Source organism: Pyricularia pennisetigena, chromosome 5 (genome assembly GCF_004337985.1).
Source record: "Pyricularia pennisetigena strain Br36 chromosome 5, whole genome shotgun sequence".
Lineage (NCBI taxonomy): Eukaryota > Fungi > Ascomycota > Sordariomycetes > Magnaporthales > Pyriculariaceae > Pyricularia > Pyricularia pennisetigena.
The window spans coordinates 1,706,084-1,720,816 of NC_043743.1; the positions used below are offsets into that span (position 1 = coordinate 1,706,084).

At 51.5% G+C, this 14,733-nt stretch overlaps 5 protein-coding genes across 5 annotated transcripts; 1 reads left to right on the forward strand and 4 right to left on the reverse strand.

Annotated features, from left to right (window-relative positions):
• Positions 1 to 169: 169 nt before the first annotated feature.
• On the reverse strand, positions 170 to 1,369 carry PpBr36_08459 (uncharacterized protein; the record flags this gene model as incomplete). Its single annotated transcript, XM_029895590.1, has 3 exons — positions 170 to 264; positions 330 to 1,049; positions 1,156 to 1,369. The coding sequence occupies 3 exons, from the start codon at positions 1,367 to 1,369 to the stop codon at positions 170 to 172; spliced, it is 1,029 nt and encodes a 342-aa protein (XP_029747247.1).
• A 529-nt stretch (positions 1,370 to 1,898) lies between these two features.
• On the forward strand, positions 1,899 to 4,051 carry PpBr36_08460 (uncharacterized protein; the record flags this gene model as incomplete). The annotated part of the gene is made up of 5 exons (XM_029895591.1): positions 1,899 to 1,942; positions 2,025 to 2,282; positions 2,363 to 3,592; positions 3,658 to 3,867; positions 3,961 to 4,051. 5 exons carry the CDS (start codon positions 1,899 to 1,901, stop codon positions 4,049 to 4,051), a joined length of 1,833 nt encoding a protein of 610 aa, XP_029747074.1.
• An 813-nt stretch (positions 4,052 to 4,864) lies between these two features.
• PpBr36_08461 (uncharacterized protein) lies at positions 4,865 to 5,818 on the reverse strand (the record flags this gene model as incomplete). Its single annotated transcript, XM_029895592.1, has 1 exon — positions 4,865 to 5,818. One exon carries the CDS (start codon positions 5,816 to 5,818, stop codon positions 4,865 to 4,867), a length of 954 nt encoding a protein of 317 aa, XP_029747076.1.
• Positions 5,819 to 6,616: 798 nt separating this feature from the next.
• PpBr36_08462 (uncharacterized protein) lies at positions 6,617 to 9,066 on the reverse strand (the record flags this gene model as incomplete). The annotated part of the gene is made up of 8 exons (XM_029895593.1): positions 6,617 to 6,885; positions 6,951 to 7,106; positions 7,168 to 7,295; positions 7,360 to 7,418; positions 7,485 to 8,330; positions 8,400 to 8,565; positions 8,689 to 8,866; positions 8,967 to 9,066. Coding segments are annotated over 8 exons (1,902 nt in total), but the record flags the coding sequence as incomplete, so codon positions are not given.
• A 2,090-nt stretch (positions 9,067 to 11,156) lies between these two features.
• On the reverse strand, positions 11,157 to 13,920 carry PpBr36_08463 (uncharacterized protein; the record flags this gene model as incomplete). The annotated part of the gene is made up of 6 exons (XM_029895594.1): positions 11,157 to 11,608; positions 11,670 to 12,144; positions 12,210 to 12,474; positions 12,536 to 13,267; positions 13,356 to 13,453; positions 13,831 to 13,920. 6 exons carry the CDS (start codon positions 13,918 to 13,920, stop codon positions 11,157 to 11,159), a joined length of 2,112 nt encoding a protein of 703 aa, XP_029747077.1.
• Positions 13,921 to 14,733: the final 813 nt, after the last annotated feature.

The window sequence follows — 14,733 nt, forward strand, 5'->3', positions numbered from 1 at the left end:
AGTTGGTATCTCAGGTACACATCAATCCCTAATCCCAACCATGTGCGACTGGAACACACTACACTGAAGGGGGCTTTTTTTTCAAAGGATGATTAAAAAAAAATAGCTCTTCTGCTATCTACGTTGCCCAAAAGTCCGTAACGCCATGCCCTCACAGCTCCCACCCCATCTAGTGGTCCTTGAGCCACTTGAGCATCTGTTCATAAGCCGTTTCTTGAGCATTCTTGATGTTGAGATCGTCGTATTCACCAACAACGGCAAAACCTGTTTGAAAAGTATCATTAGCCTCCCGAGTAGCCTCATCAGAAAAGAAGCAATTCTTCACTCACCGTGCGGTACTCCTGGGTACACCTGAACCTCATGCTCGAGGTTGTTTTTGGACAGATGGTCCTCCATGGCTGTCCTCACCTCGTCAGAGAACATCGGGTCGTTCTCCACGCACACCATGCTAAGGGGTGCCTTGACTGAGACAAAATCTTCCATGGTGACCATGGACGGGTGCGCAAGTGCGCCAACCTTGATGAGCGGCCCTGAGGTGGTCGTCGTCTGCGCGTCACCGCCGGCAGCCCCCGCGCGCTCAGAGGCGAGCAGGATGACATATCTGCCACCGAAGCAGTAGCCGGCTGCGTAGATGCCACTGCCGTGCGATATGGCGTCGGCAAACTCGTCCTTGCAGGCGTCGATGACCTTGTGCAGGATGGGCATGACCTTCTCTTCGGTGTGGCGGGCGGACCACATGTCGATCATGAAGCTCTTGGCGGCCTCGGCGGCCTTGAGCTTGATCTGGTCGAGGAGCGAGAGGCCTTCCTCAGGGGCCGTGGCGGCGTTAGGGAAGGCGTCACCCTCGAACAGGTCGGGCATCACCACGAGGAAGCCCTCGGTGGCGAACTTGTCGGCCTGGATCTGGTTGTTGGTGGATTGGATGCCGGTGCCGCCCGTCAGGAGCAGGAGGAGCCTGGCGGGCGCGTGCGGGTACTCGCTGGGCTTTGAGATGTACGTATCGACGCCGCCTAGTTTCCTGGTCTCGCCAGATCCACTCTTGCCAGAAGCTAGTTGAAAGGGAGGCAGGGTTAAAGTGAGCCTTGGGGTTAGCCGCACGTGAACGCCTTGGTGTTACTCAAATCACTATATCAAATGAGCCTCAGGACAACTGACGACTTGGTCTGTCCGTCACACAGTGTTCGCCCATGGTCGGGCCGGTCTGAGCTGGGGTGTCGCCGGGGATTATGGGTTCAGCGGCAGCTTTGCTTGCATCGGCGCTGGCAGCGGTAGGGGTAGTAGCAGGAGCAGCAGCAGCAGCAGCAGCAGCAGCAGCAGCAGCATCGCTCTCAGGAGCTCTGGTTGCGTTAGGAGGGTCTACCTCTGTCATTTTGATAGCTTGATCTGCTTGCTTTGATACTTTGAAAGCGCTTGTTTTTGTTGTTGCTGTAACTGCGCAAGATCTATTGTTGTGCTGAGCTATTCCTGGCTGGGTTGAAAGTGTAAGTTAGCTTAAGGTAGACACAGTTGAGGCTGGTAACAAACACGACAGTGGGATTCTCGTGATTGTTCTCCCTAGCTCAGGGGACCGTTACGGCAACCAGTGACGTACCCCGCCACTTACCGATGCACCCCCTGCTAGGCTACAAGGCTCCTCAAGCTAATCGGATGACATAATCCCATCCCATAGTGGATTTGCGACCCCGCATCATTAAACGATTCGACGCGGTCAACGACGCGTCCGTCGCGACAAATTCCATGCCTCATACTACCAACTTTGTGCACTTTTCGGCCCCTTCAAAGAACATTATCAGGAAAGCTTGCTTGGCACAGACAGGCTATCTAACCTTGATCCGATAAAACTTACTTTTATCCGGATTCGTTTTTTTTTTGTCTCCCATTGCGGCCAGAAAAGCACCATGGCTGACGCAGCTGAGCGGCAAATTACCCGTGGCGCTATCGCGTGAGTCTGCAAACTTTCTGCCGGCTTATACAAATATACTGCTTCGACTTGGAGGACTTCTCTGCTGACATTCAAATCACAGTGCCATTTTTAATGACCCAGAAGGTGTCAAGACTCGCTTCCCAGTGCCAGTACTACAATGTCTGCAAGTCAAGCTTCTCGGCCAGCAGCCCAACGCCGGCGCTGCTGAAAGGTATCGCGTTGTTTTGAGTGATATCGACAACTACATCCAGTGCATGTTGGCCACACAAGCAAACCACGTTATTCACGACGATCAGCTTCAAAGAGGCTGTATTGTGCGTGTCAAGTCATACCAAGCCAACACGGTCAAGGGCAAGAGGTATGCTATATTCTCAGTCCCCGTCCAGGCAGACATTTCGGGAAAGGATTTTGGCTAACAGTGTGATTTGTCTGTGGTAGCGTACTGGTATTGTTGGATCTTGAGGTCATACAGTCTCTCGGAGTCCATGAAAAGATCGGCGAGCCCACAAGCATCGAGGCCAAGGCCGAAAACACCACAAACACCACCATCGGTGGATCAGGCTTCTATGGCACCAAGACTGAACCAGACGTCAAACCACAGATCCGCTCCCAGATGCCAACCCGAAACGCCGGTGGTGGTGGAGCTTCGCACGGCCCTGGCAACGTCAATATCTATCCGATCGAATCCATCTCGCCATACCAACACAAGTGGACGATCAAGGCCCGAGTGTCGCAAAAGTCTGACATCAGGACATGGCACAAGGCAAGTGGTGAGGGCAAGCTCTTCAGTGTCAACCTTCTGGATGAGACCGGCGAGATCAAGGCTACTGCCTTCAATGACCAATGCGACAAGTTCTACGACATACTTCAAGAAGGCCAGGTCTACTACATCTCGACCCCGTGCCGCGTTGGGATAGCCAAGAAGCAGTTTACGAACCTGCCCAATGATTACGAGATCACTTTTGAGGATGGCACGCAGATTGAGAAGGCCGAGGACCAGAGCAGCGTGCCGCAAGTACGCTTCAATTTCTGCAACATTCAAGAGCTGCAGGAGGTAGAGAAGGACGCCACCGTGGACGTTGTTGGCGTACTCAAGGATGTCGGCGAGGTTTCTCAAATCACCTCCAAGTCTAGTGGCAAATTTTTTGATAAGCGCGAGCTGACGCTCGTCGACGACAGCGGCTATTCGGTGCGCATGACGATCTGGGGCAAGACGGCGCAGAACTTCGATGCCAAACCAGAGTCAGTGGTGGCATTCAAGGGTGCCAAGGTCGGCGATTTTGGAGGTCGTTCACTTTCATTGCTGTCTTCCGGTACAATGACGGTGGACCCGGACATCCCTGAGGCACATCGCCTCAAGGGCTGGTTCGACTCGTCTGGCAGAAACGACAACTTTAGCACTTTTAACTCGAGCAGTGTTGCTGGTGCTACTGGCCGCCAGGATCAAATATTAACGATTCACAGGGTCAAGGAGGATAATTTGGGCATGGATGATGTGGCATATTTTGCCCTCAAGGCAACGGTTGTCTATATTCGCCAGGAGAATTTTGCGTACCCATCCTGCCTCAATGAGGGCTGCAGCAAGAAGGTCACAGATCTCGGTGATGGAAGTTGGCGTTGCGAGAAATGCGATGTCAACCACCCGCGACCGGAGTACCGTTACATCATGTAAGAGCCCAGTTATCCCTCACGCCCAGCTCTACTGAAACGCACTGACTGACAATGGTCAACAGGAGTGTCAACGTGACTGACCACACCGGTCAGCTGTGGCTTAGCTGCTTCGACGATGTTGGCCGCATCATCATGGGCAAGTCGGCAGACGAGTTGATGGCGCTCAAGGATGAGAATTTCGAAGCTTTCACTCGCGAGTTTGAGAATGCGAACTGCAGGAAGCTCAGTTTCAGGTGTCGTGCCAAAATGGACACTTTCGGAGACAACCAGAGGTGCGTGTCTCCTGAGATTACACACAGTTTGACTAAATGATATAACCCTAGCTGTGGGCATCGAAGCTAACATACTTCTCTCTCCCTCGCCAGAGTTCGCTATCAGGTCATGGGCGCCACCAAGATGGACTGGAAGAGCGAGGCGGCCAGACTTGCTGAATTGATCAAGCAATTCAACATATGAAACAAACTGGCGGTGGGCGATGTAGAGGTTCTGTGCGCAGTGGCGGTGACAGGATGCTGTTTAGGGGACACGTTGGATGTGGGGAGTTACATGTAGTATGGTGTGGCTGACAGAAAAGGCCCGCGGTGTTCTTATGCCTGTGGAAGTGATCGAGAGACACATGCAAGGTAATTGCGGGCTAGAGCGATTATGAGACGAGAACAAAAGCAGTCATGTGCCGTACATGTGGGAGACGAGGCAAAAGCGTCAGGGGTTCACGTATATATTTGACTATTCAGGTTCTGCAGTGCACCGACCAGTGGCCAGATTTTCATGACATAAATCAACAAAAATCAAACAAACTCGCGGGACGGATGAGAGAAGGAAAGAATCGATCGAAAAAGAAACGTAGGGTCTCTGCCCGTTCATTCCCCCTCTGGGAGATTTTTCAACTTTTAGTCTCAGCTACTCCTTAGCCCCCCCCCCCCCCTTTCTACACACATATATTTTGTGTATCATGGAGATTCATTCTCTGTACCGATAACATGATATGGCCTCATTCAATCTACAGGGAGGCCGTGACGCGGGTGTAAACAATGTAACTAGGTAACCAAGCAAGAAGAAAACCAATGACATTGAGATTCCCCTTGCACCATGCCCGTGGAACCGGACAGCTTTTAGCTGCGACGCTCGGATAACTAAACCAGAAGATATACGCCAGAACTCAGGGTTTTGAAGTATAAACAGATGGGGCAGACGAAGGCTTTCAAAAGGCGAAAGGGGGTAATCGACGGCAATAAGGAGCAAATGTATTCATAATATATGCCAAATAATTCAACCGCCGTCATTCTCTACCCGGGCCAGCCTGGTTGCACGTTCTTCCTCTACCCACGCGCCCAACTCGCGCCATATGCGTTGCTTCTCCTTGAGCGGCGGAGTAGCGGCAAGCCCGCTGGTGCTCGTAGCAACAAAAACCCTGGCTCCCTTCCAATCCGGCGAGTGGACCACGCCCTCGGCCACGTCTCGGGCGTCATCCTGCGGACGCAGGCAGCCCATGCGCTCGTCCTCATCCTGCCAGCCGTATCGGAATTCATCCTTCCTGATGCCCCTGCCGTGCCGAACCCGCCAGATCGATTCCCATATGCTCTTGCCGACGATGCAGGCGACCTGTGGCCGCCAGGTGCGGATCTTGTCCTCCAGGATGGACACGCCCGCGTCGAGCTCCTGCTTGGCGAGCTCGGCGCCGTTGCGGCTGGGACGGGCGACGATGTTGGTGAAGCCAAAGTCCGGCAGCGACGCGTACTCGGCAGCCCGGCAGAGGCGGGTGGTGATGTTGGCGCCGTGCAGCAGCCGCCAGAACAGGTTGGTAGGGTGGGCGTAGGCGTGGCCGGTCCGCGCCGTCTCGACGCCCGGGTTGAGACCAATGAAGAGCACGAACATGCCCGGGTGGAGGGCGTCCGTGAGCGGTGACAGGTGGGCATATGTTGATGGTGGCGCGTAGGTAGACGGCGTCCTGACGCGCTTCCCGAAAGGGCTTGAGTCCTCCTCGCTGATCTGTTTCCGTTTCGGAAGCCCAGTTGAGTTTGACCGGGACGTTGATGCGGGCGAGACGGAGCCTGAGACGGGTGTTGGTTGCTTCCTGTTGGCCACCGGGGCTGCTCGAGTACTACGGGTGGCGAGACCCTGGCTTTTGTAGACAAAGTCCTGCAGATTGAGCCGCCCTTTGAAGCTTGGACTAGGACAGTTACTCGGGGAGGTCGGCTGATTTTCATCTGATTCAGGCGACATGATTGCATGAATCCAGCGCGGATCAAAGCAGCTGCGCGACCAGAAGAGAGCCTAGGAGTTTCACTGGTTGTACTGAGAATGAAGTCGAGAATATACAGTGCGAGGAATGTAAGCTTTGATCGCTCGTCAGTTGGGCGCGCAACCCGATACTATTTGTTTGCAGCCATTCATTGAGGCCAGCTCTCCGCCTCAGCCTTGTTTGCAGGCAGGTAAGTAAATATGTATGAATACAGGTGGGGAAAAAATAGGTTCCGGGAGGTAAGTATGGAAGCAAATAGATAGTGGGTAGGTATGTAGCCAGCTAAGTAAGTAGCTAGGTGGGCAATAATTACCTAGGAGATACGTAAATTGATTGCCCCAACTACGTTGACGTCAGCGTTGCACTTTCTAATGTTGGCCTTGCTATTATTTATTCCCCTGCCCCTAAAGTCACCTACATTTAAATCTGACAAGCAGAAGCCCAGCACTGCAGATAGAGCACCACCATGAGTATTTGGATATGATATGATTGACCAAGGCATAAAAAGACGTAAAACACTGTAATTCTGAGCAACCCCTCGTAGATGCGCCCTGAAGAAAACCCAAATTTCCTGTGAAGTCACACAGCGGCGCGCTCTTGTGACGACACGAACCAAGTAAATGTCCCCAAGAAATGACCAAAGTTGACAATCCCCTGAAACTTTTTTTCCCGCCGATATTCCTTGCCAATGTACAGACAGACAAACTCATCACAAAAAGACGGGCAGGTAAGTCGTGGCATATGAGAAAACATGTTATAGGATGTAAAAAGCCACGACCTTAGCGGGAAGACATGGCCTTGGTGACGGCACGCTTGAGGGCGAGCTCCTTCTTCTTCAGGTCGTCAGCTGTGCTCTCACCAAGCTCGAGCTGTGCCATGGCCTCGCTAAGCGAGTTCTCAATCTTCTCCTTCTGTCCGCGCTTGAGCTTGAGCGACATTGTGGGGTCCGAAATGATGTCCTCAACCCTGGCAATATACGACTCGAGCTGCTGCTTTGCCTCGTGCTTCTTGGTGAACTCCTCGTCGTTGCTCTTGTACTTCTCGGCCTCTGTATAAACAAATTAGAATCGTGTTCTCCGGATGTGTCAGGAAGTTGCTCAGGGGAAAACGTACCGCTGATCATGTTCTCAATCTCGCTTGTCGAAAGCTTGCCAACAGAGTTGGCGATGGTGATGTTGGCACTGCGGCCTGAGGTCTTCTCAGTCGCAGTGACCTTGAGGATACCGTTCACGTCAACCTCGAAGACAACCTCAAGGACAGGCTCGCCAGCTGTTATCATACTTTGTTAGTTTCTTCGATTTCCAGCCGTTCAAGTCATGGGCCAACCTACCGCGCATGGGCGGGATGGGAGCCAGAGTGAACTCTCCAAGCGAGACGTTCTCGCTGCAGTTGGTCCGCTCGCCTTGGTAGACAGGGAACTGCACTGTTTGTTGCTGGTCGGCAACAGTTGTGAATGAACTATTGTAGACGATCAATGTCAGCAAGTAACCATGACGTTAGAGGGGTTCGGGTATACACATACCGCTTCTTGAGAGTCGGGACAGTCGTTCCGCGGGGAACAACAGGAGCGAAGATGTTGCCCTAGACAGATGGAAAGACGTATGTTAGTGATTTGAGCATAAATCGATGGGCTGTGAGTGTACGTACCTCCATAGCAACACCAAGCGACAGGGGAACGACGTCCAGAAGCAGGAGGTCGGCAGTCTCGGCCGAGGTAGCCTTGCCGGACAGGATGCCGGCCTGGACGGCAGCACCGTAGGCAACGGCCTCATCGGGGTTGATGCTCTTCTCGAGCTTCTTGCCTCCGAAGTAGTCGGACAGAAGCTTCTGGATCTTGGGAATACGGGTAGATCCTCCGACCAGGACGATCTCGTCGACAGCGGCCTTGTCGACACCAGCGTCCTTGAGGACCTGGGTAACGGGCTCAAGGGTACCCTTGAAAGCAGCCTGGTTGAGCTCCTCAAACTTGGCCCTGGTGATCTGCAGGCTGAAGTCCTCGCCGTCGAACAGCGAATCGATCTCGAGAGTGGTCTGGGTGCCGTTGGACAGAGTCCTCTTGGCACGCTCGCAAGCGGTACGGAGACGACGGAGAGCACGGGCGTCACCAGACAGGTCCTTCTTGGTCTTCCTCTGGAAGTCCTTCTTGCAGTGGTCCAACAGGTTGGTGTCGAAGTCCTGGCCACCCAAGTGGGTGTCACCAGCAGTAGCCTTGACGGTGAAGACACCGCCCTGGATGTTCAGGAGAGAGACATCGAAGGTACCACCGCCGAGATCGTAGATCAGGACGTTGCGTTCCTTCTCAGACTTGCCGGAGCCGAGACCGTAGGCAATGGCAGCGGCCGTGGGCTCGTTGATGATACGGAGGACGTTAAGGCCAGAGATGGCACCGGCGTCCTTGGTGGACTGACGCTGGTTGTCGTTGAAGTAGGCCGGGACAGTGATAACGGCCTTCTCAACCTTCTTGCCGATCTTGGCCTCGGCAATCTCCTTCATCTACAGTGTGGAAAGACATGTCAGTATGTATCCGTCAACGAGTGATTGACTAGCTGTCGATCGACTCACCTTGACCAGAACCATGGCCGAGATCTCCTGAGGAGAGAACTTGTGGGTAGAGCCGAGGTACTCAACCTCAACCTTGGGGTTGCCATCCTCCTCAACGACCTTGAAGGGCCACGACTCCATGTCCTTCTTGACGGTGGGGTCATCGAAGCGGCGACCGATCAGACGCCTGTGCAAAGTTGTGGAAGTATCCTATCAGCGTACTGTACATATTTGAAGCTGCTATTCGATGCGCAAGTCGGTGTAGGCTACGCAGATTTGCGCGGCCGATCAAGTATGACGGGGTACTAACTTGACATCGAAGACGGTGTTGGCCGGGTTCATGGCAGCCTGGTTCTTGGCCGCCTCACCGATGAGACGCTCATTCTCGGTGAAAGAGACGAACGAGGGAGTGGTGAAGCTACCCTGCTCGTTGGCAATGATCTCGACATTGCTGCCCTCGTAGGTGGCAACGCAAGAGTAGGTGGTACCTGTAGGGTTGCGAAAGGCGGTGTCAGCGACGAGGCCGTGGCGGGCAAGGAGGGGAAACTATCACCAGTGGCAGTAATAGCTTTGAATAGAAATACATACCCAAGTCGATGCCAATGGCACCGTCATAAACTTCTGTCGACATCTTTGCGATGGTTTTGGGCTTTTCAACTTGTGACAGAACTGAAGCAAGATTGAAAAACTTAGAGGGGTGAACACAAGTAAAATGTGGTGGTCTGTGAAAAGTCCAGAGTCGGAGGCGGGCAGAAAAATATTCGAATTTTGCGCTGTGCCTCGTCGAACTTTTTTTTTTTTTTTTTTGCGTTCCGAATGGGGTTCGCTGAGCCCGGACCCACTATAAGTGTGTTGACCAGGTAGGAACCTGGTATTCCCCCACTTCAATTGGACGATAGGAGAGGGGTCCTTCTGCGAGAAATTCCCATTACTATGAACCAGCCGCCTGAAGATTTTCACACCGCCTCGTATGGGCAATCGGCAACCCCGGTTGATTTGGGGCGACGTTATCACGTTTCATTATTTAGCACGCAAATTTGACCCGCGTCGGCTCAGTTCAAACTGGGAACGTATGAATCTACCAAGCCTACCTCCCTATCTTTTTGCGTATTAATTTTTTCAACTTGTTTTCCTATTTGTATATCTATGTACTCTCTCTTCTATTGACTCACATACTATTTACTATTATACAGATATGAAAAAGCTCTAATGAGTATATTTCAAATATTAGCACTGGGCGGGATCAGTTCCTTATGTTTCAATGACGAATTGCGGGTGTTGTTAAGCTGACCTTAAAATATTCCCTTGTGCAAAGCTACCACTATTGGCTCGACAACAGGGTTTTATTTCTAAATTGAGTTTGAGCAGGAAAAGAACATGGCTACACCTGGCTTATGTCTTGTTATCAAATTAACGGCCCTGTTATAAAACCCACGCCATTCGTCATTTGACATGCCATTTGCACACTTGATGCTAATATTGGAATTGCACGAATTGCAGCTTTTTTAACTCATTAATTAAATGGTGGCTCTAGGTAAGTTAGTGGAGCTAGTTGCCTTTTGGGCATCTCCGGCAGGTCATACAGGTCTTATTCCGCTGAGCTTTGCTAGTAAGTGTTTTGGCGACGAGGCCAGAGGCCTGAGTTTCTTGGGATGTCCGGTAGAGTAGAGATGTATGATGCCCCCGTCGTGTCTAGCATATGCTCTTGTCTTGGGGCACTAAAATCTGTCTGTTGTTGTGCTCTCATTCGCCTTGGCTTTTGGAATTGCCTCCAGTCTTTGGGCTTCAAGTTTAATGACGGGATATTTCTTCTTCTGCTGAGGGAGCCAAGAATGGTGATGACTTAACTGAAATGAGCAGGTATGTGAGCAGGTAGGTAGGTATGTGAGTAGGTGATGGGTGGGCGGTCATGCGATGCAGCCACTTCCTTAGTCGCCTCTGGATCAGGGATTTCACAACTACCTAGCTCTCTTTGCAGTGGGGGATGAATCGGGTGTTGCTGTTTTCTAAACGTTTTATGGTGACCACTGCAAGGAGTATTGTTTCTTACATATCCTGGCCTTGCCTTCCTTTTTGTTCTTTTTTCTTTCTTTTCCTTCGTTATAAGTTCGTTCCATTAAACTATCAGCTTCTTCACTGTCTTGTACCGCGTCCCCTAATTCCAGAAATCTTAGAAGCCAACCCTTTTTACGACAATTTAAGACCCCATCAGAACCTACCAAGTGGGTGAATAAGCAAGCGAATAGATATGTAGGGACGTAGGTGGGGAAAGTTTATACGTAGGAAAATAAACACGCGGATACCTAGCTACGTGTGTAAATCGTTGCAGATTTTATAATGTCGCTCCATTGCAAATATTGCCAAGACACATAGTGAGGAACAAGATATATCTCGCAGCATGCGAAGGGAGATAGAGAATTAAAAACGAAAAGCAGGCCAAGACTTGAACATCGGTGGGGAATTTTAAGAGCACATCGACACTAAACCCGACCAAGAGAATCGAATCAATACCATTATAGTACCCTAAAATAACCGCCAAGACTCATTTGCGTAGACATGCAATCGCTCTGTGATCATCCCGAAGACAACACAACCCCATTTTCGCTTCATCTCAAGTGCATCTGCGAACGCTAAACAAAGAGTATACACTAGAGATCCATACGCGAGGACTGGTACTGATAGTGCGCCGTAATAGATGTTACAATAATTATATACCAGACGTGGTAAGGAGGGAGAAAATGATGCTAGGCTATATCTTCCGCCCCTGACAGTCGCATGCTACTGCCTGCTCAAGTTTGCCAAAATGGTATACATCTCGAACTCCGCGTCAAGTCCATCCGGGAGCTTAGTCTCCTTGGGCGTTGCTGCTACAATTTGCACAGACATTTTATTTATTCCTGGAACAAGCTGGGCGTCGAATATCATTTGGTTGTCGTCGGTCTGCTGAAGGTGAAGAGGAGTCCCGCCATTGGTCATTGTCGGCGTGGGCATCCGTGGGAGTACTCTCCCATTGACCATCACATAAATCTTGTACGGCCTTGTCCCTTTGAGTAGTTGAGGTGAAATTGATGGGATGATTTGCACAGTCCAAGACGGCATGGGTACGGTGATGGTAACCGACTGTTGCGACAGCTTCGGATGAGCTGGTAACCTGAACTCATACCTGGACTCAGTGCGAAGTTGTGGATGCGTTCTGATCGTAAGGTCGGTAATGAGAGCATCTGCCAAGCCTGTAATATGTTAATGTCTTACACGTCCCAGCGATTGTAGAGAGAATTATAGGAACCATACCTCTTCCAGCGAAACGATGCTTCGTGGAGTAGAGTTTTGCGAGTTTGGCTGCAATAATGCTCTCCGGACTTGGCTGTGGTGGTGACGGCGGAGCTGCCGTTTCTGGTGCGGGCTGAGGTTGACCGTTGGCCATTGGCGCCGGGGAGGCATCTTCTGGGCCAGCTGAATCCGTGGCTGCTACAACCTCTGTTGTTTTGACATGTACGCCGGGCGATTGAACGGCAGATGATGGAGGGTCTGACTTTGCCAGAGCTGGGGTCATCACCGTATCGCTCGCGGCCCCATCTGCCATGGAACCTGTGGACTGGCCAGTAGCAGGTCCAGGCGACTCTGCCCGACTGCCCGGCGCGCGGATAATGATTTTTCGAGGAAGAGACTCCTTTGGAGTTGGGGCGTTCAGCTTGAGCTTAATGCTCGGCTGCGGGGGCTCTTGTACCACTGCTTTCGCTTTGTTCAGCTCGGCATTAAAAAAGTCCTGCTTAGACGGTTAGCGCATGGGCGCAAGTAACAGCATATTACAAAAAGCGGATGATCACGCACCTCCATTTCTTTGGCCAGTAGGGCTATTTCGCTGCCGTCCTCGTTGTAATAGTATGCATTCTTCCACAGAAGGCTGCTTTTCTCCTCAAAAGCTGACCAGGTTTTGAAATCACTTTTCCCTGGTTTATCACGGCGACTGTGAATACCCCTGACCAGTTTCGCTAGCTTCTTGAGACAAATGGGCTCCTTGATGACTTGGTAGTAATCCTTAAGAGTCCGGGGAGGGAGGTTCAGAAAAGGCTCAAAGTGGGCAAAGTCATCACCGCTGGAAGGTAATACGTCAGCAACGCAAAGAGTCCGGATAGAATAACCTTGATGGGACTCACGGTTGTTCCTTTTTCCGCAACAACTCCTCAACAATCTTTTCCTGTGCTTGTTGGAAAGTAAGGCCCTTATAGTCGACGCCCTTATACTGAGTATCCGGTTTCTTTGGTGGGCGACCAGGTCCCCTTCTCCTTCCGGAGACTGGCTCGGCGTCCGACTCCTCATCGCCCTCACCTTCATCATCATCACCCTCACCATCGCCTTCACCCTCGCCGTCCTCATCCGACTCTGCGCCTTCCTCTTCCTTGTCATCATCTTCCTCCTCCTCGTCTTCCTCTTCTACCTCCGGCTCGGGCTTTGCGCGCGCTTTGCTTTGCGCCGCTGATGATCTCCTAGACTCAGGGCTCTTCGCGGTGGCTGCTTTGCTTGGGGTTGGCTTGGCAACAGGTTCATCTCCCGCGTCATCCGGATAGTCATCGGGTATCGCCACAGCGACAGCACTGTAATTGTTGATCAACTTGTATGCCGGGTTCGTTTTGACCATGTAGTTGCTGAGTGCCTTCCTGACACGTTCCGCATCTTCGTAGACCTGGCTCCCCTTGTCGTAGAAATCCTTTGCGTTTGAGACCATGCGCTTGAACCAACTTTCCAGTTCTGACAGGTTGGAAAACTCATGGTTGACCAATTTTCGTTCGATTGTTGCAAGGGATATGGGCATGCGTGTTTTGGCATAGTAGGCCTCGTTGCCTTCTTTAGGCAGAAGCTGCTCGAAGTAGGTGGCAACCTGCCGACCTCTGCAGTCACGTAACCGGACGATGTGTCAGCAAGGTACAGAATGGCGACAAACTTCAGTGTTGTCGAGGAATTTTTTTTTCTTCTCACGTTTTGTCGCTCGTGCGACGGATCTGTTGGAGGAACTGAAGCCCATAGTGTGTGGTGGATTCTTTCGTTTCTTCCTTGAGTAGATCATATTCGGCATCCTTGAGAGACGAGATGATTGAGTGGTTAGCACTCAATGAATGCAAGCTTGCTGTTGCGACCGTTTGGGCTGATTTTCGAGGTCAGGGGTTTTGTCGAGGCGGTGCTTGCGCCGTTGGACGGGCGGCCACTGATGATAATTACATCGGTCGCATCAAGACCCAGGGTCCGGGTGATGAGCAGCGTAGCGGAGAAGGGGTAGATGAACAGGTGCAACCAATTGTGGCGATGCAATCGGTGGGCGCGAGAAAAGTCAAGTCATTGGGCCTTGGGCTGGCATCCAGGGGTAAACAACTGGCGTGGTAAGGGGAAAGAATCAAGACGATGCGAGCGCAATGCGAACAAAAGAGGGGGCTTTCAAGCCAAATCGCACACTTACTGCGGGCACCTTTCTTCGCTTTGAAGCTCGGTCGTCGGCGTCGCTGGTGTTTACAGCTTGGCCCTGGGCGGCCTTGCGTTTATTCTCCATTGCACCCAGATGCAAAATGATCGCGGCGATGAGCGCAATTCGCCCACGTGAAATTTATGGCCAACCGAGCTCTGCTGGCGGAGATATTCGAGTCTATCAGTTTGGCCAAGGGAGCTGGTGTCGACGAGACGGGACGCGTTCCTCCAAGGTTGGTGATCGAGTAGCGTGTTGGCGCACAGCGGCGTATGGAGTGCAAAAAGTGGGTGCCAGTTGTCCGTCGTAGAAAACCTGACCATTGTGTGAGGGTGGACAAGTGGGTGACACGGCTGAATTGTGGTCCGTGCAGACAACTACAAAATTCCTTTACTACAGTATCTTGAGCACAATGTCAATGGCCATGATGCAGTTTGTTTGAAAGCTAAGTGCGATGAACTGAATTGAATTGAGGCGAATGCTACTGTGACATGTAGTTTGTCGTAGATTCGGCTGATAATATTGAGCAGATCGAATTCACAAAGCTAGCAATTATAATGAACGTTTCGGCGTAATACTGTGGTAGGGTTTCTGTATTGAAGTTTGTTTTCACAACAGATTGGAGACAATATTAATTTGCGCCACTGTGTACTGCTCTACAAGTGCTCTAGCTGCTTTGACTACGCTCGAGCTGTCGGGTGGTTTAATAAGAGTATTTTGTGGTAAAGGAACCTAACTTGGTTGGCCTCCACAACGTCAAGCGCTATTCATCGGCCTCAACGATTTCATGTCTTATTTTACCAGGCTCCTGTCCGCGCCGGTGCTCCCAAATCGTCCCAGTACGAAAGCTCTGTTTAAATGCAGGCCCCGTCAATGACGGCACCAGCCGCGGACCAAGAG